The following is a 24,989-nucleotide window of genomic DNA, read 5'->3' on the forward strand; positions in this document are numbered from 1 at the left end:
GGAGACAGACTTGTTTATCGCAAGAACGATAATCTGCATAGAGGACATGAACTCATCACTTATACAGACGCAGATTGGGCAGGGGATCCAGATGAGAGATGATCTGTCTCTGGATATTGTGTATATATTGGACACAATTTAGTGTCCTGGAGCAGCAGAAAACAAAAGGCAGTGGCACGATCGAGTACAGAGGCTGAATACAGATCGATGGCTGCAGGCACGACAGAAGCCACATGGATTAGGCACTTATTGAGTGATCTTGGGGAGACAATTATTCGATTATTTCTTCTATGTGACAATCAAAGCGCAATAAACATTGCATGTAATCCTATCCAGCATAGCAGAACGAAGCACATTGAGATTGATCAACATTTCATATGGTAGAAAGTCGAGATGAAGGAGATAGAACTACGTCATGTTCGAACAAAAGATCAAGTGGCAGACCTATTTACCAAGGGGTTAACAAGACGTCAATTTTGGCTATTGAAGAACAAGTTGTACATGCTCCAAAATCACGTACAACTTGAGGGAGGGTGTTAAAATATAGTTTGCGTACGGATCTGGATACGGATCTGGATCCAGATCCATACGCATGGCATGTTAAATGAAACACATGCTCAATATAACTTCATTAATGACATCCTTGTAATATCTCTAATATTACAAGGCTCGTTGTATACTTGTTTTATTTTATAAAGGTTAGGGTTTGGAGGTCGAGCAAAAACGAGTGTCGCCCCAGCCGATTGTGCATCTCCTCTCTTTCTCTCTCTCTTTACTTTCCTGTGCAGGCTGAACCACACATACGAAATCGAAATATCATAGTTATGTTGAAATCATGTTCTCCCTCGAAGTCACACTCTTCTGGGTTTACATCCCAAAATTTGGATGTTCCTTGTCTGCGTTACAAACCTAATTTGAAAATAATAAATACAATACAAGTATATTTAAATGAAAACTAAGAAATAATCAAATAACTAAGAGAGCAAATTAGTACCTGTATTCATCATTGCTTCGCGAAAGTAATCGGAGATTTGAATGAATATATACTAAATCCTCTGCACGTTTACCGGTGAGTTTGTTTTTCTTCATGTTGTGGATTTGAAAATATATGCTCCAATTTCTTTCACAACAAGATGAACTAGCAGGCTGTGATAGCAATCTTAATGCAAGACGTTGGAGAAGAGGTGTTTCTGATTCAAATGTTGACCACCATGTGATAGGATCTATATTATCTTCTTCTCTCGTGAATAATGCCGGTCCATTTAATCTCGAAGATGAAAATTTACCAAACTCTTGTGTGACTTGATGTAGAAGATATGCTTCTGGAAAAAGTCTTATCATAAACATATTTTTATGTCTTGATAGCTCTGGGTCTAAATTTGGAGGGACACGACCAATACCACCAGCCCGCCACTTATTTGCATAATATTTTGGATTAAGAGAATGTGTCATGCAATGCAAAGGGGTGTTACTCTTATCCTATCTTCTGACTAAAATTGAATAAATATGATTAAAAAAATCTGAGTCATCCAATGCAGGATTTTTTTCTTCATGGTCGAAAACTATAGCTTGTATTTTTTCAATCATATTATCCCACATTTCATAAACTCTGTGAAGTATGGGTTCATCCTTATTAACTTCTCTTAACATTTCCCAAATAGGTTGCGTAAATTGAAGGAAGTTTACCACTCTGTCCCAAAACTCATCATCAAGAATGGATTTTTTTAATTTCTTGAGCCTTGATATCATCATCAGCACGATAGAATGTCCAATTTTCATAAGTCACCATGTTAATCAAAGCATTCTTCACTCTTTTAATCCTCTTCATCATCACAATGATGGTCGCAAAACGTATTTCAACGTCCTTCAACAATTTCAAATCAGAATGCCTATTAAATATAGCATTAGCACGATGGTGATTAACAACAAAATTCCTAATGTTTTTGACATTTCTTTCTAAATCTTCAATCCATGAACATAAAGCATATGCTTGTGAATTTTCTTCTTTTTTGGGGTTGCAGATGCTCTTTGGGGCTAGATTTAAGCTGTGTGTTACACAGGGAGTCCAAAAAATATGAGGGTACTCACTTTCCAAATTCAACGCTGCACTTTTACAAACTGGAGTGTTGTCTGTAATGATTTGTACCACTTTCTGATCACCCACTTCTTTTATCACTTTTATAAACAATCTCTTCAAATACTCTGCATTTTTATATTCCCTAGATGCATCAACTGCTTTCAAGAATATTGGGTCACTAAGCGAACAAGCAATGAAATTGATTAATAGACGCCTTTGAATATCTGTCCATCCATCGGACACAATAGAAACTCCATTTTGCTCCCATGAATATTTTTTAATCTCTAGCAACCTCTCCACATTTGCTCTCTCTTCTGCAAGAAGTATGGTTCATATTTTTTCTGAACTTGGAGGCACATAACCACTCAAATTACAATTTGCCAAGGATATTACTAAATCCTTCCAATAAGGATTTCTAGCCGCATTAAATGGGTGTGAACCAGAATAAAAATACCTCCCAACTTTTCTATCCAATTTTTCTCTTCCATATGTATTAAATGTTGCTTGTATCGTTCCTCTACCTCCTACATTGACTTTTCTTTTTTTTTTCAGCATCTTCTTGGTGGCTTGCATATGGCACACTGACGGCAGAAGAATCGGCCATTGCCTTTCTCTTCTCATATTCTTCTTGTATTTTCTTGTATTGTCTTCGCATTGCATCGTCAACTTTTCTGCAAGCTGAAATGCCATGTCCTGGTATCTTCAACAAATGAGCCTTCACTCTTGTGTAAGACCCAACAAAATCTCTTTCGTAAAGCTTGCATCGAAATCTCTTGTTTCTACCACCTCTTTCTCCAGTTTTTGCAAGTTTATCTACATGTACCCATAGTGACCCCACATCATCAATCCCACTACAGCTATCAGCAAAACTAGCAACAGAATTCATATGTTGGGATGAGGATGACGCAAGTCCTTTCCCTTTATCCATTATTTTTATCCTGAAAAAAAAAATACATTAAATTTTTCAAATCAATTATACTCGACCCCCTCCCTCTGTCGAAAACACAGGGAGAAGGGGGGGCTCAGCCCCTCCCATGCCAACAAAACAAGAGAGCGAGGGGGGCTCGGCCCCTCCCCTGAAATCAAAGGGAGTAGGGTGGGGGCTCGGCGCCTCCCCTGCCAAAAACAGGGAGGGGCTCAACCCCTTCCCTATTGAAAAAAGAGGGAGCAGGGGGTGCATAACCCCTCCCCTGTCGTCCCAACAAGAGAGTGAGAGGGGGGGCTTGGCCCCTCCCCTGCCGAAAACAGAGGGAGCAGGGGGGGGGGTCAACCCCTCCCCTGCCGACCCAAAAAGAGAGCCAGAGTGGGGAGGGGATCGACCCCTCCCCTGTCGACCTAAAAAGAGAGCCAGAGGGGGGAGGGGCTCGACCCCTCCCCTGTCGACCTAAAAAGAGAGCCAGAGGGGGGAGGGGCTCGACCCCTCCCCTGTCGACCCAAAAAGAGAGCCAGAGGGGAGAGGGGCTTGGCCCCTCCTCTGTCGACCTAAAAAGAGAGCCAGAGGGGGGAGGGGCTCGGTCCCTCCCCTGCCGACCCAAAAAGAGAGCCAGAGGGGTGGGGGCTTGGCCTGTAACGCCCCAAAAATCCAGGACTTGTAACTTTTAGAATAGTTTAGAAAGCTTTGAAATCATACAACTATCAGAGTCTAAATAGTACATCAGCGGAAAAATGATATTTTTTAAAACAACAAGTCGATGGACCTTGAGCGCATTACAACGTAAACTTTCCTTTACCGAATTCCGCACAACTATTGAAATCAAATGGTTTTAAAATGCAATTTCAATGATTGAGAATTTGTTTGTTGAAACCAAGAAGAAGTTTACTAAAAAGTTTTAGTAACTCAAGGTTTAATAAAAAGAGAAATTTTGAAATACACTTTATACCAAATTTACCAACATGTCCTCAGGACCGAAACGTCAGGGAAAGAGCTCTATCTTGATCTCATCACGCCATCGTGCCATCGCAGACTGTATTACCTATCCATTACCTGCCCATAAAATGGATCAAATCTACTAAAAACTGGTAGGTGCACAGACAGGACAATATTGAACATTATTGAAAGAAGCACCAAACCCTAGGTAGAGAGAGAGATAGAGGGAAAGATAGAAGAGAGAGAGAGAGTGAGAGGGAGAGATGGCTGCACAGAGAAAACACTTTGTACCTTCATTAGGGCTTCTCTCTATGTTAAATAGAGAGAGTCTAAAAAGACTAATTACATCTAAGCCCTTTATGACAAAATAATTTCAAATAGCCTCTAATATAAAAAGATAATATAAAAAGACTTAACTTAAAACCACCTATTCTCAACACTCCCCCTCAAGCTAGAGCATAGATATCAATCATGCTCAGCTTGTCACAACATTTAGAGAAATTAGGTCTCGCCAGAGCTTTGGTAAAAACATCCGCTACTTGATCTTCGGAAGATACATGATCGGTGCAGATAAACCCAGCTTGAACCAGGTCACGAACATAGTGACAGTCAACTTCAATATGTTTAGTCCTTTCATGAAACACTGGGTTGTTGGCAATATATGTAGCAGCCCTATTGTCACACATCATCAACATAGGCAGGGATACTTTCTCCTGAAGCTCGGTCAAGACTGATTTTACCCACATAATCTCAGCTGCTGTCTGGGCCATTGCCCGGTATTCAGATTCAGCACTCGACCTGGCTACAACGGTTTGTTTCTTACTCCTCCAGGTAACAAGATTTCCTCCCACAAACACACAAAATCCAGATGTTGACTTCCTATCTTCGACAGATCCTGCGTAATCTGCGTCAGTGTAGGCAACCACATCCAACGATGGATTTCGTTTAAACAACAGACCTTTACCAGGAGATGACTTTAAATACCGAAGAACTATCATAGCTGCATCCCAGTGAACTTTTGTGGGTTTGTCCATGAACTGACTGATTTTACTCACGGCTAATGAAATGTCAGGTCTAGTAACAGTCACATATAGCAGCTTACCCACCAAGGATCTAAAGCTGGCACTATCCACATAGTCAGATTTCTCATCGAACATGTGAGTTTTGGGATCCATTGGAATATTAGCTGGCTTAGCTCCTAGCATTCCAGTCTCTTTTAATAAGTCCAACACATACTTTCTTTGAGACAACACTAAGCCCTCTTTGTTTCTTGCAACCTCGATACCCAGAAAATATCGAAGGTGACCAAGATCTTTAGTAACAAAGTGCTTCTGAAGATGATCTTTTGTTGCAGAAATATCTTGGGCACTGCTTCCTGTTAATATGATGTCATCGACGTATACCACCATAACAACAATTCCAGTACTGGTTTTCTTGATAAACAAAGAATGATCTGAAGCTGACCTGACAAATCCAAAGCTCGACATTACCTCAAATAATTTGTGAAACCATGCCCGCGGACTCTGCTTCAGGCCATAAATAGCCTTCTTCAACTTGCACACCTTCTGACACTCCCCCTGAACCTCGAACCCTGGAGGTTGTTGCATGTAGACAGTTTCATGCAAATCTCTATACAAAAAGGCATTCTTGACATCCAACTGAAACAAGGGCCATCCATGATGCACAACAACAGAAAGAACAAGACGAATAGTGCCAAGACGAGCAACTGGGGAGAAAGTTTCAAAAAAGTCAACCCCATAAGTCTGAGTGTAGCCTTTTGCAACCAACCGGGCTTTGTACCGTTCAATCGACCCATCCGAGTTATACTTAATGCTATATACCCATTTGCAGCCTACAATATCTGCATCTGTGGGAGGATCAACCAAGTCCCAAGTGTCTCGAGACCATAAGGCATCCATCTCATCACGCATAGCCTGCATCCAGTTGGAGTCGACTAGAGCTTGACTGTGATGAAGCGGAACAGAAGAGGCAGACAGAGCAGAAATAAAATTCTTCATAGATGCCCCAAGATTAGCTTCTGATACAAATTGCGTGATGGGGTAAAGAGTGCACTGTCTCTTTCCCTTGCACAGAGCAATGGGAAGATCAACATCAGATGTAGGGGCAACATTTTGCTCAGAATTACTTACCTGAGGAGAAGGAGGTGATGGCGGCATGGAGGCACCCTGTGCATGTATACTATGGGAGGGTTTTGGAAGCGAGACGCACCTGACACTGGAACCAAGGACTGAGGAGGAAGCGACTCTAACGGAAAGGGAGGAATCGGCAAAGGAAGGATATCACCAAGGCTCTCCTGTAGTCTGGGAGTAGTACTTGAAAAATAAGGGATAGACTCAAAGAAGGTAACGTCCGCACTAACATACTCTTTATGAGATATAGGGTCGTAGCAACGATATCCTTTTTGGTTCTTAGGATACCCAAGGAAAACACATTTAATAGACTGCGCAGCAAGTTTGTCTCGATCCGGACCCAGCTTATGCACAAAACACACACATACAAAAACTTTAGGAGGGATAGGGAAGAGAGGAGCCTCTGGATGGAGAATTTGAATAGGGATCCGGTCTTCTACATAGCTTTACGGCATGCGATTTATCAGAAAACCAGCTGTCAGAACTGCATCGCCCCAGTATGAAGTAGGCATATTGGATTGAATCATAAGGCACCGAGAAACATTAAGGATTTGTCTATGTTTCCTCTCAGCCACTCCATTTTGCTGGGAGGTATTGGGGCATGTAAATTGAGGTTGAATCCCATTACCCGAATAGAATTGAAGTAAGTCTTTGGATTTGAACTCAAGAGCATTATCAGTGCGAACAATTTTAACACATACATCAAATTGAGTTTTTATCTCGGCAATTAAAGATTTAAGAATGACAGGACCTTGAGACCGATCTTTTAACAGGAACACCCACGATAACCTTGAGAAGTCATCAACAATAACTAGATAATAACGACACTGAGACCTATTCGGAATCCTACTCGGACCCCACACATCGACATGAAGAAGATCAAACAATCCTTGACTTGACGGACTCTGACTAGTAGGGAAAGAGCTTCGACAATGTTTTCCCAATTGACATGTTTCACACTGAAAAGAAACTGAGGGAGGTATATGAGGAATGACACGACGAAGTTTTGTCACTGGAAGGTGACCCAAACGATGATGCCACAATAGATGACTTGAGGATGATGTACCAGCTGAATAGGCCGAAACTTCTGGTTGGAGTAGGTAATACAGACCACCTTCCTCATAGCCGCCACCGATCTTTCTCCCCGTCAACAAGTCCTGAAAGGTGCACCCCATAGGATAAAAAATCACTCTACAATTCAAATCTTTTGTCATTCGACTGACAGATAGTAAATTCTGTGGAAACGAAGGAGCATGAAGAACATGCGACAATTGAAGAGGAGGAGTAATAGACATGCTTCCCTGCCCTACAATTAGGGAAGAACTACCATCAGCAAGAAGTACCCCTTTTTGACCAGTCACAGGTTTTAAACCCCAAAAATTACTCGAATTTCCGCACAAGTGACCAGAGGCTCCAGAATCAATGATCCACCTATCACCTTGACCAGATAGGCCATCACCTGCCGAGCACACAACCTCCGCAACAGAAGACTTCGAAGTGGATGATCGTAAAGCAAGGAGCTCGTCATATTCGGCCCTGCTAAAAGTTACATAATCCTTGGAGGAATCTGCATCTGATTTAACCACTGGAGCCATAATATAAACTAATTGGCTAGATTCACCAAATCAAGGAGCAACCACACGCGCACACCCACAATCAACTACGAACCCGACTATATCAAGTTTTGATTTCACCAATGAAATCTGAGAAAAGCGACTTGCTACTATTCAGATCCAAACTTAAAACAAATTTAAAGAAACTTGACCAACACCTTCCACCTCAACCGCGGATGGCTATTGGTTGCAAATCAAGATCACACATCCAACACGATAAAGATGTGTCTGGTTTTCAGACTATCACACATCAGTTTTTCGCGACTACACAGTTTTCCACACCAGAGATAAAATCTGGACAGGCTTCAAGTAACACAAGGAATAGCGTGTGTTATCATCGCGCATCAGCCACTAAGACAACCAGTAGCAGAACTCAACATAGAATCCCTCGACAAAAACCAATTCCCACAAACAAAATAATTTTCCCACACTGCAGGGAATCACGCCTGCTGCTTAAAAAAAAATTCTGCAATAAGTTAACATGCTGCTTTCACATCACACACTTTCCAGCCAAACAGATCACGACACAGCAGGGAACACGACTGCTAATATTCATCTTCTGAAATCTAACAACAGAATAGAATCTGAGATAAACTTACCATCCAGATTCACAACTAGCGATAACTTGAGCACGCAGAAACATAAGCCTTCAAAGAACTCGGCAACAATACAGTGCATGAACCACGATACTCCCAGCCATATACTCACAGAAACCACGACAATAAACGAACTCGGCAACAATACAGTGCAGGAAATTACATCATCACGGCAGAGATAAACACAACAAGGACTCACGGCAGGGGATCACGGCATCACAGCAGAAAATCAGGGCAGAAAACCACGATCCACCCGCCACAGTCAACTTCCACGTCAATCTTCAGCAGACCCGATCTCCACTTGATGGGTAGCAGCTGGCGACTTCAACCATGACAACAAGTCTTCCTTGATCACAACAAACATACCCAAATCTGAGTAAGATCTGATTCCTCCCCCCTTTTTTCAGATCTTCACCCTGTACACGACGAGTTCTGGCACCCTCGACCATTGGGTCTTCATCCACCTTCCAGATCTGGCTTCAGATGTGAGTCATGACCTCCAGTCAGATCTTCATTGTCGTGACTAGGTCTGACTACAAATCTGTCGCCAGATCTGATCTTCACCAAGAGGCGCTGATCGTTGATCAGCAGAGGAGTGATATCCACCAAGAGGTTTTATGCAGATGCTGATATTGCTTGAAGGAAACTGAGATTGGAGTTCAGGCACCCAAGATCGCACGTGGCTCTGATACCATATTGAAAGAAGCACCAAACCCTAGGTAGAGAGAGAGAGAGGGAAAGATAGAAGAGAGAGAGTGAGTGAGAGGGAGAGACGGCTGCACAGAGAAAACACTTCATACCTTCATTAGGGCTTCTCTCTATGTTAAATAGAGAGAGGCTAAAAAGACTAATTACATCTAAGCCCTTTATGACAAAATAATTTCAAATAGCCTCTAATATAAAAAGAAAATATAAAAAGACTTAACTTAAAACCACCTATTCTCAACAAACATAATTAAGCAGAATAATTTAATATGTCAAGTAGACAGACAATTTTATAGCAATTTAATTTCAACAGATTCATGAAGTAACTATCGTGAGTAAAATACTAAAACTATTACAAGCATTTCACTGGCTCAAGTAGGCTAATTATTATAAGCAAAGCACTGCATAAGCAAGCAAAATACGATGCTACATTAACCACACACACAATTTCATAAGTATTGAAACCCGTTGCATGCTATAGCTTTCATACGTGCATAACTCAACAAATTGTGTGATCAGATTTAAATTATGTTTCGATATTAACTGGCCAAGTGGGTACGCACAAGGCACGACTCTAGAAACAGCCTAGACTGATCCGAGGGTTTATTATGCTATGTATTTTAAGATAACCCGGATAGCTGACTGAGTCCACACCTAAGGGGACAGTCAGTGACCAAGAGAGAATAAACAATGGATGCATCCCGAACATGGAGAGCTACCACTTAGGATAATTATGGTAGTCCCTTTCCCCTAACTCCGATGATTGGGGAAGCCGAGTCTTTTGCTCGTAACTGCCATTAATGGTTTGTCCATCGAAGTTTTTGTACCTTGCCGTCCTCTCTCCTGACAGGAGTCAGCGGTTCGAATGAGTACATCAGGGGTAGTTAACTGAAGACCCATTCTACATACTCTGGTCTTTTGACCCAACTCGAGTATCTTGCCGGTGAAGGCGGAAATCATCACTTCTTTAGGTGATCTCAGCATTTTGTTATTTGCACTCATCAAGGTTGCCACAACCTACTCATCCAATCATCGCAACGTAAGAAGACATACTTGTCAAAAAGTACGGACGTACTTGTCAAAAGTACGACTACGATAAAAGGGATATGGTTTCACCAAAGAAACCCCAACAGATATTATCTGCATAAGAAGTAACACGACACAATTTGACAAGATAAGTCTTGAATTCATTTCAATAATATTTTGCATATTTCATGATACAAGGTCGTCTCGGATCTCTTGTCCGATCAACAAAGTACTTAACATGTCGTGCATGTCTAAAAGTACGCAACACTGAAAAAGGGAGGTGCGTAGGCTTCTCAAAAGGAACACCCAACACACAACTTCATAACGATCCAAAGAATATAGGAGTGCTCATTTGACACGATTCATCCTTAAAAGCCACAATGCCACATTAAGTCATTCACACAAGGCACAACACTATCAATCTTGCATCCAAAATTTATCTTAGTATCGACATGCGACACTAGATTGATAAATGAAGAATGGGTCCTTCAACAGAACCCCACTCATTCATAGGCTCATGCCCCTGATCGGGGTTATTCGAATTGGGTCGCAACTCGAATCTGGGTTATAAAATATTTCTCCCAAGTGTGTGGACCTGGGAGGGCCCAAATGTGACTTCGCAATCCGACAAGACTTAAAACTTATCTTTGCAAAAGTTGTGCATTTTGAAGAGCACTGGGTTTGCAGAAGAAAATCCTCTTTAAAAGAACTATAGCGCACAAGCGCAACTTCTAGTGTTTTGAAAACAACTGAAATCAGGTTAGGCACAAGACTACATTTATGTAAGTACATATTTACCATAAGTGTGAGCATATGCAGATTATAACATGACAATAAACAACTCTCGACTTGCAATGCCGCACATCGAGCGAAAAGCAAATAAGTAACACACGAGGTACCAAAACCATACCTTGACCACTTAGATAGGCAAACACATAAGGTCATAAGTAATACACGAGACACGAAGTGGTACCTCACTCAAAAGAAACGTGCAGGCAAAAATGTATGCAAGCAAACAAGGGCATATGTATTTCAAGAAGTACGAAACCACACCTCAAACTCATAAACAACTATGCAAAATAATGATCGAAGAATGAAATTGTACCTCGACCCATGAACATACAAACAAGATAATGCGAAATGCAGAAGCAATATAACTCTGAGCATATCTAGCATGGGCATCTTAATTATTTTAACTTAAATAGGTTCATTTATTGCCCTTTATGCGACTTTACCCTACCTCAGAATATTGTGTAGCTGCGTACGCCTATGCGTGAGGATAATACGAGGGTCGGGCCGCGGAGCACGAACGGGGCCTGTTGCGTAAGCTGCAAAGGTACATTATTAGTATGCATTTAAATGAATAGGGAAAACGGCAATAAAGGATTGGGGTTTCGACTTCTCTGCAAAACAAGGCAGGGGGATCAACGGTCCCTGCCGACTTGAAACAGAACGGGGTAGGGTCCAATGACCCATGCCGCCAAAGGAAACAAGTGCAGGGGCCATCGGCCCCTGCCGGATGTTTAAAGAAGGGCAGGGGCCATCGGCCCCTGCTGGGTTTCCGAAAAGGGAGGCAGGGGCCGATGGCCCTTGCCGAAAAAATGAGCAGAGAGAGGGGAGCGCAGGGGCAAAGGCCCCCTGCGGCTTCCAAAAGAGGAGGCAAGGGCCAATGGTCCCTGTCGTTCATGGAGAAAAAGGGCAGGGGCCATCGGCCCCTACTGGTCTTTAAAAAAAGGAGGGGGGCAGGGGCCAAAGGCCCCTGTCGGGCTTGAGAGAGAAAATGGCAGGGGCCATCGGCCCCTGCTGGCTTTTAAAAGAAGAGGGGCAGGGGCCGATGGCCCCTGCCGGAAGGTAAGCAGAGAGAGAGAGTCGCAGGGGACTTTGGCCCCTGCCTACGGCTGTCGGGAGAGGAGAAGGTAGAAGAAGAGGAAAAAAAACAAAATGGGAGGAAGAGAAGAGGTGGGAGGGCTTACCTGGGGCTGCCGAAGAGGAGGGAAGTCGTCGGGCTGCCTCGACAGAGAGGAGCTCGCCAACGTCGGCGTCGGCGTCGGCAACGAGAGAGAGATGGATGTCGGGGAGAGAAGAGATGCAGAGGGGGAGAGATGAGAGACGGAGGTGGCGACGCGGTTCACAGGGGCGTCAGTGCGAGGAGAAGGAGGCTCGAGAGGGAGGCATGCCCCCTCTGCCCTCCTGTGATGCGTTTAAAGAGCTCGTGGGGGGGGGGGGGGGGGCGAAATTCAGGGAAACCCTCAAGGGTTTCCCTTATCTGCCGAGGGGGTGGAGCGACGCGGGTGAGCTGCGGCACACAGGGGAGAGGATTTGTTTAAACAAATCCTCCCTCTGTGTCGGGTTTTAAAACCCTGCCGATAACGGGCTCGGATCGGGTCCTGACCCGATCCGGCTCGGGTCCGATATTTTTTTTTACGTGGGTTTTACATGGCCCCTTCCCTGTCGACCCAACAAGAGAGTGAGAAGGGAAGGGGGTGCTCGGCCCCTCCCCTGCCGACCCAAGAAGAGAGTGAGAGAGGATACTTACCTGCGAAAGGAGAGGAGGAGCCGAAAGGAGGAGCCTGGGAGGCGGAGATGGGGCGTCGATAGGAGAGAGCTCGAGCTCAGGAGGAGAGGAGAGATTAGGGCAATTTTTTTTATTTGCCCTAATCCTCCTTTTCATCGGGGATTTTTTTTTTAACGCCAAAACAGTGGACAAAAATGACCCTGGGTGCGTTGACCGCACCCAGGGTCGTGTTGACCGCACCCGGTGCCGCACACGCACCTGCATCGCGTCGCGTCGACGCGGGTGCGGCACCTGTTTTGCCGAGTCCCTGTGACTTAACCGTCAGCAAATCCTGAAACATACAACACAAAGGATAAAAAATCACTCTACAATTGAGCTCTTTTGCAATACGACTAACTGACAATAAATTTTGAGGAAAGGAAGGAGCATGAAGCACATCTGTCAGAGAGATGAAAACATTTCCTTGTCCCATAATGGGAGATGAACTCCCATCGGCAAGGACAACCTTGTGATGATCACACATGGGGTCTAGAGGCACCAAATCAATAATCCATCTACTACCTTGGTGATTCAATCCTTCACCTGCTGAGTAAGCAACATCAGCAATGGGAGTAGCTGCGTTCGAACTAGAAGGACGGTGAGACATCAATTCTTCGTAATCTGCACGACTAAGAGTGTCCGAGTCATTGCAGGAGCCAGTGGGAATCTCCATGTCAAGCTTTGCAATTTAAGCCTTGGACACATTTGATGTCTGACTAGAAGTGGGGGGTCTACCATTTTTATCCCAACACCTGTCCTCAAGATGTCCCAATTTGCCACAGTAGGTACACTAAAATCTACCTCTTCCTCCTGTACCTCTGCCATGCGTATTTAGGAAATTTCCTCTTCCCCGAACTGGGATGACTACAAGCGCCAATGTTTGAGAATCAGAATGAGTTTGTGGAAGAGTGATAGCCAGTCTACTCAGGCGGTTGTAGGCTTCGGCAAGAGTTGGGACATCTGATCCTGTCAACATTTGAACCTTGGCAACCGCAAATTCAGATGATAGTCCAGTTAGGAATCTTGCAACCATGGTTTGCTCCTGATGGAACTTCTGCGTGGTACAACATAGAGGCCTGTGTGCATTCAGTCTTTTAAATATAGATTTGACAGAAGCATAATATTGGGTCAGCGTCTGATCTCCTTGTTGCAGTTGATAAATCTTCTGCTCGACTTGTAAGATGCGACTTACATTGGTCTCTTGAGAGTACGTATCTCGAAGGTTGCCCTACATCTCTTTAGCAGTGGTGTAGTAAAAATAAGTCCATCAGCGATATGAGGCAATACGTTGTTCATCATCCACGACATAACGATATCGTTATCTTCATCCCATGTGCTGTATTTCCCAGATTTATCGGGTGGTTTCGGATCTAAAAGAATATGTTTTTTTCGATGACAAAAAACGAACATCATAAAAGTCTGAGACCACCTCGTATAGTTAGAGTCATCTAGCTTGACAGAGGACCCATACGAAAAAGGATTCGTAAAGGCTTTATATTCTCCAATCAGCTCCCTTTTTTTATCACCATCTTTAGACATCTTGACTTAGGCTCAAACAACCACCAGACTTGACCTAGATCTGATCAGTCCAGATCTGATCTGCGACACGAAGAAACAGGAAATCACGTCAGATCTGACTTAGGGACTCGTCAGATCTGATATTGGCCAGGCCCCCACCACGATAAATCCACAACCAGATCTGACGTCAGATCTGATTCCAGATCAGCGTCTGACACAAAAAAAAACAGATCTGATTTCACAACTTCTCAGCATCAGATCTCCACTCGATCTGGTCTTCTCCACGATCCACACTCCGCACTCCGCACTCCACGATCATCACGACTGCATCATGTTGGAGGTTGCAAACCTGCTACATCAATTTCAACTTCAACCATATTCAGACCTGGCTGCATCACCCGTCGACCTGTTGCATTCAGACTTCGATGGTGATCTCGACACAGATCTGAAACCCAGATTTGTCTTCCACAAGATGGTTCAGTCACGGCAGACGCAGCGGCGGCCCCAGCAGTAGCAGCGGCGACAACGACACCAGAAGCACCAACCCTTGCACAGACGCGACAACAACAATGACTTTCACAGCAGTTGCGTCAGCGTCACAGTTGCAACAACAACGATGACTGTCGAGGCAACGTCGGCACCTGCACACAGAGGTGATTGCGGTGGCGACTGCAGAGACGTCTTCGCGCAACGACGTCCTAAGGCGGCGGTTGCAGCAACGTCGTTGTCGGCGATGTTAGTCACCCAGGATGAGTGGCTCTGATACCATGTTGAAGTCGGCTGGGGTTTCTGAAAAAACAGAAAGAGAGAGAGAGAGAGAGAGAGAGAGAGAGAGAGAGAGAGAGAGAGAGAGAGAGAGGAAGAAAATCATTATTCTGCATTAGGCCCTAATCCCTTCTTAAAGAAATTAGTTAATAATAGGTTACAAAAAGAATCCATCTATTTTTCACTAATTACATACTGCTACCCAAACTGAAACAATATTTCTTTTTTCTCTTTTAACAGATATCTTACAAAATGAAGAAAACTCACACACACAACCAAGCACCAAACACGATTTTACGTGGTTCGGCAAATGATGCCTACATCCACGACCTATGTCACGCGGGTGCGGGTGCGGGGGTGCGGCACTTTCAAAAAACCTGGGTGCGGCAAAAATATAAAAAATTATATATATATATATATATATATATATATATATATATATATATATATATATATATATATATATATAAAGTCCAAAAGTTGGACATAAATGACCCTGGGTGCGTTGATTGCACCCAGGGTCAGGTTGACCGCATCGGGTGCGGGTGCGGCACCTAGTTGGAGAATCCCTGTGACATATAGGGCAAAACAAATTTCTTGGCAATTTTTTTTTAAGTCCGAAAATTTGACCAAAATGACCGTGGGTGCGTTGACCGCACCCAGGGTCAGGTTGACCGCACCCGCATCGCGTCGACGTGGGTGCGGCACCCTGCTAGCCGAATCCTTGTGACATAGTCCACGACAAAAGGAGTCCTCTCTTTTCTTTTCTTTTTCTTAACCTCTCTTTACTCACACATCTTCTGGTGAGTTGGCTGCATACATCATATATACAAGAGTCTTTACAATTTGATGAGACTTTTGTTAAGGTAGGTGAGACCAGATTGCCAGCCTTTACAAGATTGGGAGGCACAAGAATAGAATTTTCTCTCACAAGGTAGGTTGACTACATTTTCTATTTTGTGCTGAGATTCCTCATTCTTATGACTTGTCATCTTCAACGTGCCACCTTGGAGAGATTGCCTTTAAGCACTGTTGCCTTCTACCACGTTGCCTTGATGAGCCTTCCTTTCCATAATCTCATATCCATTGTCAACACCTTCCTTATCATGCCTCCTCAAGTCCAGCTCCAGCTCCAGCTCCACCCTGTTGCCTTTCTGAGCACAACCCTTGACAACACCTTCCTTATCACACCCCCTCATGTCCAGCTCCACCTTTTGGAGATTGATCTTGTCCATGTTTCCTTTTCCTTGTCCACGTTTTCAACACTTTCCTTAACACATTCCCCTCAAGCCAATCACCAGCCTTGAAGATTGAGCTTGTCTCTCAATTTGTAGAACCTAGGCCCTGCAAGAGCTTTAGTAAAAATATTTGCAGGTTGATCTTCAGAGGGAAGGAACTTCACATTGATTTCTTGTTTGGCAACTTTTTTCTCAAATAAAGTGATAATCAATTTCAATGTGTTTTGTCCTCGCATGAAAAACAGGATTAGCAACAAGTAGGTAACTCCAAGATCATTGCACCATAGTGTATGAATAGCAATATGATTGATACCCAATTCAAGAGATTTTTCAACCACATTATCTTAGATACGGCTCTTGCCAAAGCCTTGTATTTCACTTTGGTACTAGATTTGGCCACAGTATGTTGCTTATGCATAAAAAAAGACAGTCAGTTCCAACGAACTAGATTTAACAATTTTAAGGCCAAAGTCAATCGTCCCTTTAAGTATCACAAAATTCTCTTTACATGATTTCAGTGGTCATGGGTTGAAATGCCTTATTAATAGAGAATGCAACATCAGGCATAGTTAGAGTAACATATTGAAGTGCTCCAACTACACTACGATATTGAGTAGCATTAAGCATGGGTTCTCCACTGAATTTAGACAAAGTCACACTAGGAGCAGCAAGGATGGCCATAGGTTTGGACTCTGTCATTTGTGTTTTAGTCAAAAGATCATAAATATATTTCCTTTGGGACATCAGGAGATCGTTTGCAATCTTATGAACTTCAATTGTCAAGAGGAAATGCAACTCCCCAAGATCTTTTATGGAAAACTCACATCCAAAATTATCTATAAGAATTTGGACTTGCCTTTGAGAGCTCCCGATAACAATGTTGTCATCCTAATACACAATAACATACATAAGTTACTTAAGATCATTTGGTAAATATAGATGAATCAACTTTAGATTCAACAAAACCAAAACCAATCAGATAATTATGAAGCCTTTCGAACCAAGCCCGAGGATCTTGCTTTAGCTCATAAAGGGCTTTAGTAAGTTTACATATATGATTTGGAAACTCCTTATTTTCAAATCTAGGAAGTTGAGTCACGTAGACCTCTTTCAAAAACTCGTGCAGAAAGGCATTATTTACATCCAGTTGCAAAATTTTCAACCCTGATTTGAAGCAATAGACAAAACAGTTCTAATAGTGGTAGGCTTGATCGCAGGGCTAAAGGTTTCAAAGTAGTCTAATCCCTCTTGTTGACTATATACTTTGACCACAAGTATGGCCTTGTAACGGGCAATGCTACCATCAGCATGTTGTTTCACACGATATATCTATTTGCATCCAACAATGTTATGATGATTACTTGGGGGAACCAAAACCCAGGTATGGTTTCTATGAAGTGCATCCATTTCATCTCTCATGGCTTGAACCCATTTGGGATCTTGAAGAGCTTGTTTAAGGTTACAAGGTTCTTTCTCTTCTTGGGTTAATTCACTGGTTTCAAGAATAGGATAAAGACTAGCAACAAAGGTTTTAAGTTTGCGTGTGTCGTCCTGTGATCAAGTGATCATATGATGAGTTCGAACAGAAAACTGGGAGGTGAGGTCGACTACAATGTTCATACCATCATTGGAGTTTTGAACATCCAATTCAGGATTAGTAGGAGCTTCATGGGAATCGGTTGGACTGATGGGTTCAGCAGGCTTGGATTCAACATTTAACTCAGGTTCAATAGGATGATTATGGGATTATGTTTCAAAGCAAGGTTCAACCTGATTGGGACGGTTTTGGATCTGATTTTCAGATTCATACACTTGACGATAGACAAAAACAGGTTGGGATTGATGGATCTTAGACAAGTTTAGAACATGAGACATTGTTTTTGAGGTTTTGATTATGAAGCCACTCATTCACCTCTATGGAAGTAGTGGGTTCTTTGGTTCCGGCATACAAAAAATTATGTTCTTCAAAGATAATATGCTGGGAGATAAAAACTCTTTTTGATATGGGATCATAGCAAATAAATCCTTTATGACAGGACCCATATCCAATAAAAACGCATGGCCTAGACTTGGGGGACAACTTTGTCTGATTGAAAGGAATGAGATGAGTGTAGCACATGCACCCAAAAACTTTAAAATAATCATGAGGCGGTCTTTTGAAAATCAACTCAAATGGGGATTTGTTGTTTAAATTGACACTTGGCAATCTGTTGATAATATGAATGGCCATACGAAAAGCATCAACCCAAAAACTAGTTTTCATGGAAGCATATGTCATTAAGCTCATACCTGCCTCAACCGCATGTTGATGCTTTCTTTCAATAACTCTGTTTTTCTGCTGTATATGTGGGCATGACAATCATCTCTTAATGCCATTTTTCATCAAAAATTGAGAAAAACTTGTACTTAAAAATTCACCACCACCATCACTATAAAAAAATTTAATCTCATCTCCAAGTTGTTTTTCCACTATGCCTTTAAAAATTTTAAACTATCTTTGAGTTTCAGATTTTTTGGTCAAGGGAAAATTCCAAGAAAATCTTGAATAGTCATCAACCAAGCTAAAATAATATCTAAAACCTTCTTTAGATAAACAAGGAGAAGGTCCCCATAAATAAGCATGAATAAATTCAAGAGGATGAGAAGCATGAAATTTAGCATGATCAAAAGGTAATTTATGCATCTTAGCAATCATGCATGTAGAGCAAAAATTTGATAACTGGTTTCTTTTCAAAACATAAAATATTGTTTTTCTCAAGTGTCTCAAACACCTTTTTTCTAGGATGGCCTAAACCTCTTTTTCCATTCTGTCATTATTCTGAGAAGCTCTTGCCTATACGTATAAACCGTCCCTACTTGATCCTCTTTTGAGAATGGTTTCTTTCTGCATATCTTTCACAGTTAATCTATGAGAGGAGAACTCAAAAATACAATTGTTATCATGGGTAACATTGGCTGCAAATAATAAGTTTTTCTTAATGTTGGGAACCTGTAGGACATTCTTTAAAAGAAAAGAGTTTTAGTTGGAGTTGAGGATTACATTACCGGTGTTAGTGATAGGTAAACTTGCACCATTCCTAACAGTAATGGAGTCATTTCTTTGGTATTCTTTCTTATCAACCATACCTTGATCATTGAAAGTCATGATTTGTTACTCCAGTAGCTGGGTACCAAACATTATCTTGAGAAGAGTTTAAGGCCATAACAGCAAAGGCCTTAAGTATATCATAGCATTGAGCAATGTGGTTTTTGCACCCACAAAATTGACACACCACATCCCCATCTTGATTTGAGTTGGAAGCTTAGTTGAATCCTGATTTCTGAGCTTCATAATTGTTTTGAAAATTTCTCCCAAGGCCATGTCCTCTTCCTCCACAGCCTCAAAAGTTGTTTTTGTGAGCTCGATCTCTTTGATAAAAGAAGGTGGTTAAAGAGGATTCAATTTGATGATGTTGCTTTGGCATGAACAGTTTCGGTCTCTTCTCTTGAGTGAGAAGCATGTCAAACATTTCAACAAACATCGGTAATTTGTCTTGAAAGGCAGAAACGATGGTGATGAAACTCTCATATTCGGCGGGGAGACCAAGACAAGATCCCCATCCTTAACTTCCTCACTAATATCCCTTAGTGAATCAGCAATAAATTTAACATGATTGAGATAATTAATCATAGATTTGTCATCTTTCTTAACATTTTGGAGTTCTCTTTTCAATTGGAGAATTCTTAGTTTCGATTTGGACGAATAAGAACTCTCCAGAGCAAGACAAGTATCACGAGCAGTAGAGAACCTTATTATTTGTCCAAGCACAGGCTCAGAGAGAGTAGTCTTTATCCAACTGAGAGTCAATGGATCGATTATTTTTTACATAAAAAAACTCTGGATTGGAAGAAGCCTGCTCACCTTGCATAATTAACTGATTTGGAGGAAGGAGCCATCAACATATTTAATTAAGTCTTGTCTATACATTACCGATTCTATCTGTGAACGCCATAGAAGATAGCTGGTGCGATTCAATTTGACCAATACAAGACTTGAGAAAGTGTTTCATTGCACAAGAGGATCGGGGAACAACGTAAGGCTTGAAGACATGCTTGATGCTGAAGATGAATTTGAACCAGCCATGAACACACGTCAAGAGCACTCCCAGGAGGACGACAACTATGGAGATTGTGCCCGCTTTGATACCATGAAAGAATTTGAAAATGAAGAAAGCTCACACACAACCAAACACCAAACATGATTTTTTGTGGTTCGGCCAATGATGCCTACATCCGCGACAAAAGGAGTCATCTATTTTCTTTTCTTTTTTCTTAACCTCTCTTAACTCACACGTTTTTTGGTGAGTTAGCTACATACATCATATATACAAGAATCTTTACAATTTGATGAGACTCTTGTTAGGGTAGGTGAGACCAGATTGCCAGCCTTTACAAGATTGGGAGGCTCAGGAATAGAATTTTCTCACAAGGTAGGCTTACATTTTCTATTTTGTGCTGAGATTCCTCATTCTTATGACTTGCCATCTTCAACGTGCCACCTTGGAGAGATTGCCTTGGAGCATTGTTGCCTTGATGAGCTTTCCTTTCCATCATCTCATATACATTGTCAACACCTTCCTTATCATGCCTCTTCAAGTCCGAGCTCCAGCTCCACCCTGTTGCCTTTCTGAGCACAACCATTGACACCACCTTCCTTATCACACCCCCTCAATTCCAGCTCCATCTTTTGGAGATTGACCTTGTCCATGGTTTCCTTGTTCACGTTTTCAACACTTTCCTTAACAGTCCAGCCTTGGACAAGGACACACGAACAGAATAGGACATGGTATCCTTTTCCAGGTCTGTCAGCGAATCAAACGCCCCCTGAAGTATCTTTTTACATTAAACAATAAAGCATTTTACCTACATTCTTTAATTACTTGGACTAAAAATCATTTGCTTTCATTGTTTTTTACTTTTTTCCTGTTCTCTCTGTTTTGGCTTTTGTCAAATTCCAGCTCCAATTATCTATTTTCCTGCTTCCAGTATTATTCTTTTTAGTCATTGTCCACCATCTCACACTTTGGCTCCTAATATTTTACACCACAGCTTCCATCAAGCTAGACTCCTGTAATTTTTCCTTTCAAAAAGTCTGTCAAAAAATTTAGCATGGTAGAAAGATTCATTGCATAGATCTGTAACAATTGTCTGGGTTTTATACCAAAGAACGGATACTTAATAATACAATCTCTCAGACCTTCTTGACTGATCAAACATAGTAGATGTGTTCTGTAAGTCTAGCTCATAGACTTTAAGGTTGGCAAGGGTATCAGCTGTCTTTTGGCCAGCTACTAGAGTCTCAAGTAAAAATGTCAATCATATGTCATGATTTGTATATTTCTTGGGAGTTGGGCATTTGAAGGTACAAAAATATACAAGGAAGCTTTTTCTATCCTGAGTTTCAATGGAGAATATCAGTGATAATGATCATGATTATGATGATACTAATAGTTATTGTCATTAATTGTCTGAAGTCTGAACAACATTTGCTATTCCATACCTAGTATGGAGTAATGTCGAGCTTTTTTATGTGGGATTCGGTTGAGAATAGAACTTGCTGAAGGCAACAACCCACCTTAATTCTTGGGATGGGCTTTGTTTCCCGCTGAAACCATCTTTGCTTTCTCTAAGTAGAAAGCACACAACTATTAAGATTAAGGGAGGATTGATCCACTCCATGAACTAGAAAAACCGTAATTGGGTGTGTCAGTAGGTCTGGGAAGATGCCGAAGTCCGATTTCTCTTGGGTTGGGGAAAGAGAAAAACGAGTTTCAAATGAGCAGATGCACTTCCCAAGTCCATAGAGAAGCCTTTCACTAACGGGGAAGATCTATTAGGGATGATTGAGAGAGACGGATGATGACTGGATAAAAAAAATCATTCATTTCTTGCTTTGGATGGAAAGCCAGGTCAGTAGGGAGGGAACTGAACCACCATATCTTTCTTTTTTTTCCCTTCTATTTCTCAGCATTGATGGCAATCAGTATCATTCCTCCACACGTTAGTAACCACTTAAATTATGCAGCTTTTCTCTTGTAAATAGGGTGAGATGGCTGCTGTGGATGGTGTTTTACCTTACTGGGGTTGAACCCGCTAAGGGCCATTTGATTTGCTTGAATCATATGTGATAGCCAGGGATCTCTCATCCAAGTGCGAGGGGGTCAGAAAAGTGTACCTCATATCTCCCTTTATAAAATCATCTGACTTCTTAAAAAAGAGGTATCTGAGCTATTGTGTTTGAAATTTGAATTCCTTGGATCTATGGGTGGGCCTATGCGGAGATCCGTCTGAGAATTCATGTGATTCAGACACCCCCATACACCACTGCAAGAGCATGTCCATCATTAGGTTCTGGCTGGACCTCTTTACTCCACTTGTGCCAAAACTTTCTTTGACCCATTTCTGTTGTGACACACACACACACACACAGTTGTATTGCTGTGAAGCTAAGACAAATGTAGTTGTAGCTCCTAGGGACAACTAACAACATAGCTATTAGTGGTTATTCCCCTAAAAAGATGTGACAAGGGCCTTTATAAGACTGCAACTAGCTTACATGTTTTTATTGATTTCTGGTTGCTTGTTGCATGAGTGTGGTGTGGGCATGTATATGCGTGCATATTTACTCTACTTTTCTTTGTCCATGTGGTCCTAGTTTTGGATTGTAGATGTAGATCTGTTTACGGCATTATGTTTCTGTTTCTGTATAGCTTTTCCTAGTTTTATAAATCTGTTGCCAAAAATTAGTTACTTCATTATTTCTCAATGCTAATAATGCTTACTCCAATCTAAACGATGTTGTCCTAGTTTTGAATTGTTGGTGTGTTTATGGCATTATGTTGTGTCTATATAGCTTTTCTAGTTTTATTCGTTATTGCCAAAAATCAGCTTATGTCTATCTTTCTACTCATTCCGTTAAACTGATGTGGTAGACACCAACAAATCAAGCCTAGACTGTGAGCAAGAGAGGTCCAAACTAAAGAGAAAGCTATCCGAGTCGATCATAGAGATTGAACGACAGGTCCATATTTGAACATGTCTTAGCTTTCTTTATTCTTCTCATACCTTTCCCAACAAATTGACACCAGAAGTAACATTTGTATCCTTTTGCTGCAGAGAATGAAATGCCTTCCATGATTCAGCAATCATGCTGCAACTTGGTGGTGATAAGCCCTATGTTTCAGATGTATACACGCATTTGTAGTTGGTTTCTCAAAGTTGGAAATGAAATGGAGATGATTGAACTGAAAACATAACACAAATTGTTTAAGTAATCATACGATCCTCTATTGTCAAAATTAGCCATTCTTTTGTCAAAATTATCACCACATTCCCTGTCATGTTCCTCCTAAAAGTCAAGGGGTGCCTACATTGGGTCCATAGAGATGAAAGGATTTATTGGATGAATTCCACTGGGGACAGCATCCAGGCTAGGTTGAAGGATGGACAGCAACAAAGCCTCATTTTACCTGTTTTTTAGTTCTGGCAATAATATCTAAGGCATTGCCTTTGTGGCAAAGAACAACATCTCTTCTGATCAATCTCGTCTTTCATTTATGTTCCTTCTTATTGATGACATGAATTGGTGAAACTTCCAAATTATGTTAACTTAAAACTTTCCCAAGTAAGCGAGAATTGTACCCTTCATTGTAACAAGATCAAATATATAACCAAGGTGTAACTTTCTCACCAGAGGATGAGGCATCCGACCATGAGAATAAAAAAGACTAGTCATTCTGAAAAACTAAACCAATCATTAAAAGAGAAGCAAATGAAATATATGCTTATTTAAAATGAAAAATGATTGTATATATGGCTAATTTGACCCAATTTCTTAAAATTCTTACAGTTTTTTATATTCTTTCAATGTCAAAAATCGCATATATACGACATTGTTAGGACTTTTTTATCCTTCACAACTATGAATTGAGGCCTTATTGCGATAAAATTGTATTGCCCATCGGTTACGTCAAACTCTCACTTAAATCCAAAATCGTAGGTTTTTTTTTCATCTGAACTTGTATAAATTTATTTGCGAATTTTTGATGAAATCAAAATCATAAATATTCAACGTTTTCACATATACGTTAATATTTTGCATAAATATATTTATGAAACTTTATTTCAACTAAAACCATTAAAATTGCATTTTTGCATATAATTCATGATTTTGCATAAATATGTTTGCGACAATCCTATTGGTTTGCAAAAATCTCTTTGTTTTGCAAATGAATTCGGTGTTTGCAATTTTAGTTGTTTTAACAGACCAATAAGTTTTTTTTGTGAAACAATCGGATTTTTGCAAATTAGTAGGATTATTGTAAATATGTTTATGTGAAATTATAAATTATATGCAAAAAAGTATGATATATGTAATTTTAGTGGTTTCAGTTTAAGTGGACATATGTTTAAAGCGAATTTATGAAGTATTTACGATTTTAATGGTTTTAGATTTTTAAATAGAGTTTTGCATATAACTCAAATATCAGTGAATGCAATCCAATAAACATTTAAATCATGTAAATATTTTAATGATTTCAAAACATATAAATAATGCCATTATATAAAAATCATTTAACTGTGCTTTCAGTTTAAACATTCAAATCATATAATGGCATTCAAGACTATATAAAAATTTATTTATAGAAACATTCAATTAATGACATTATATACAAATAAATGGCATTCAAATGACTTTATAAAATTTATTCATAGAAAACATTCAAATGACATTACATACAAAAAACAATCAAATGAATTTGTACAGTTGAGGATGTTGTGGTTGTTGCGATCGTAGCTCCTTGATGACCTTATTTGCTTTCTCTAGAAGGCCAGCTTGAG

At 41.0% G+C, this 24,989-nt stretch overlaps 1 protein-coding gene across 2 annotated transcripts in view; it reads left to right on the forward strand.

Annotated features, from left to right (window-relative positions):
• The window catches only part of LOC149811976 (Cyclophilin-like peptidyl-prolyl cis-trans isomerase family protein), a 98,750-nt gene extending 75,077 nt beyond the window's left edge, over positions 1-23,673 (forward strand). For both annotated transcript variants that reach the window (XM_089992556.1, XM_089992555.1), the window contains exons 7-8: positions 23,081-23,169; positions 23,265-23,673. In XM_089992556.1, the coding sequence (XP_089848682.1) occupies positions 23,081-23,169; positions 23,265-23,285 (110 nt within the window). In that variant the 3' untranslated portion in view covers positions 23,286-23,673. The remainder of the gene's footprint in view (positions 1-23,080; positions 23,170-23,264) is intronic.
• The last annotated feature ends 1,316 nt before the right edge of the window (positions 23,674-24,989 follow it).

The sequence above is a fragment of the Nuphar pumila genome, chromosome 17 (genome assembly GCF_984573655.1).
Source record: "Nuphar pumila chromosome 17, dmNupPumi1.hap1.1, whole genome shotgun sequence".
In the NCBI taxonomy this organism is placed as follows: domain Eukaryota; kingdom Viridiplantae; phylum Streptophyta; class Magnoliopsida; order Nymphaeales; family Nymphaeaceae; genus Nuphar; species Nuphar pumila.